At 35.6% G+C, this 1,473-nt stretch overlaps 1 protein-coding gene across 3 annotated transcripts in view; it reads left to right on the top strand.

Moving 5' to 3' along the window:
* LOC107653227 (zinc finger protein 341-like) overlaps positions 1-1,473 on the top strand; it is an 18,780-nt gene that overhangs the window by 11,364 nt on the left and 5,943 nt on the right. For 2 of the 3 annotated variants that reach the window (XM_016439899.1, XM_016439897.1), the window contains exon 11: positions 625-721. In XM_016439899.1, the coding sequence (XP_016295385.1) occupies positions 625-721 (97 nt within the window). Of the gene's footprint in view, positions 1-624; positions 722-1,297; positions 1,431-1,473 lie in introns of all 3 variants that reach the window. The other variant, XM_016439898.1, reaches the window with a different exon arrangement.

Here is a 1,473-nt window from a genome sequence, read left to right as displayed (position 1 = left end):
CTACTACAGGTCACACACACAATCACTGACCTGCAACTACTGGTCACACACACAAACAATCACTTACCAACTAATACAGGTCTCACACACACACACACACACACACAATCACTGACCAGCTACTACAGGTCACACACACACAATCACTGACCTGCTACTACAGGTCACACACACACACACACACACAATCACTGACCTGCTACTACAGGTCACACACACAATCACTGATCAGCTACTACAGGTCACACACACAAACAACCACTTACCAACTACTACACAATCACTGATCAGCTACTACAGGTCACACACACACACACACAATCACTTACCAACTAATACAGGTCTCACACACACAATCACTGATCAGCTACTACAGGTCACACACACACACACAATTACTTACCAACTAATACAGGTCTCACACACACAATCACTGATCAGCTACTACAGGTCACACACACACACACACAATCACTTACCAACTACTACAGGTCAGACACACACACACACACACACACACAAACAAACAATCACTGACCAGCTACTACAGGTCACAGTGATAAGACTAAGAGGTTAAACTCTGCTCAGATCTGAATGTGTCGTTGTTGTTGTTTTTGTGTTCAGATGTATGAAGTGTCAGAGTAAATATTCCACACAGGAAGCTCTGGAACAACATCTCCTGAACGCCACACACAACTACCCCTGTCCTCACTGCCAGAAGGTCAGGTTTATTTCAGTATTATTTATATTATATTATAGTATTTATTAATATTTTGAATGATCTTTTATTTTTATATTTTAATTTAATTGTCAAGGCAATATTTTTTTTTTTCATTTCAGTCTTTTTAGTTTAATGTTTGCATCTAATATTCACATTATATTTATTTTATTTCAGCTTTATTTCAGTTAATGAAAATGATTTAATAGTTTTAGTTTTAGTATTCATTTAGTAAATATTAGTATTTTGAATTAGCTTTTGTTTTAGTTTTTCGTTTTAATTGAACTTTTAGTAATTTTATGTGCTTTTGTCATTTGTATTAGTATTGTAATTTAGTTCTAGTTTATGAATTTAAGTTCCTCAGCTTAAATTTATTTATTAAGTTTTTCATCAAATAATTATTTTATTATATATATTTTTATAATATTATTATTAATAGTTTTAGTTAATAATGGCATAGCACACTGCAGACAGCAACACAGGAGTCAGTTCCTGAATGTTTCTGTTTGAAGAACCATTTTGAAGAATCAAGAATCAAATGAAACAGTCGTCAGCAGTGAATGTGTTTGTATCTGTCAGGTGTTTCCATGTGAGCGGTATTTCCGCAGGCATCTCTCCACTCACGGTGTCGGCGGCAAATTCAAATGTCAGATCTGTAAAAAATTCTTCAAAACCGAGCACTACCTCAAACTACACACAAAGATCCACTCAGGTACTGCGCTTGATGTCCTCTACTCCTAAACACAGTTTTAGTG

The sequence above is a fragment of the Sinocyclocheilus anshuiensis genome, unplaced genomic scaffold (genome assembly GCF_001515605.1).
Source record: "Sinocyclocheilus anshuiensis isolate Anshui unplaced genomic scaffold, SAMN03320099.WGS_v1.1 scaffold143, whole genome shotgun sequence".
Lineage (NCBI taxonomy): Eukaryota > Metazoa > Chordata > Actinopteri > Cypriniformes > Cyprinidae > Sinocyclocheilus > Sinocyclocheilus anshuiensis.
The sequence above is the reverse complement of the archived record's forward strand: the minus strand, read 5'-3'. Positions and strand labels throughout refer to the sequence as shown.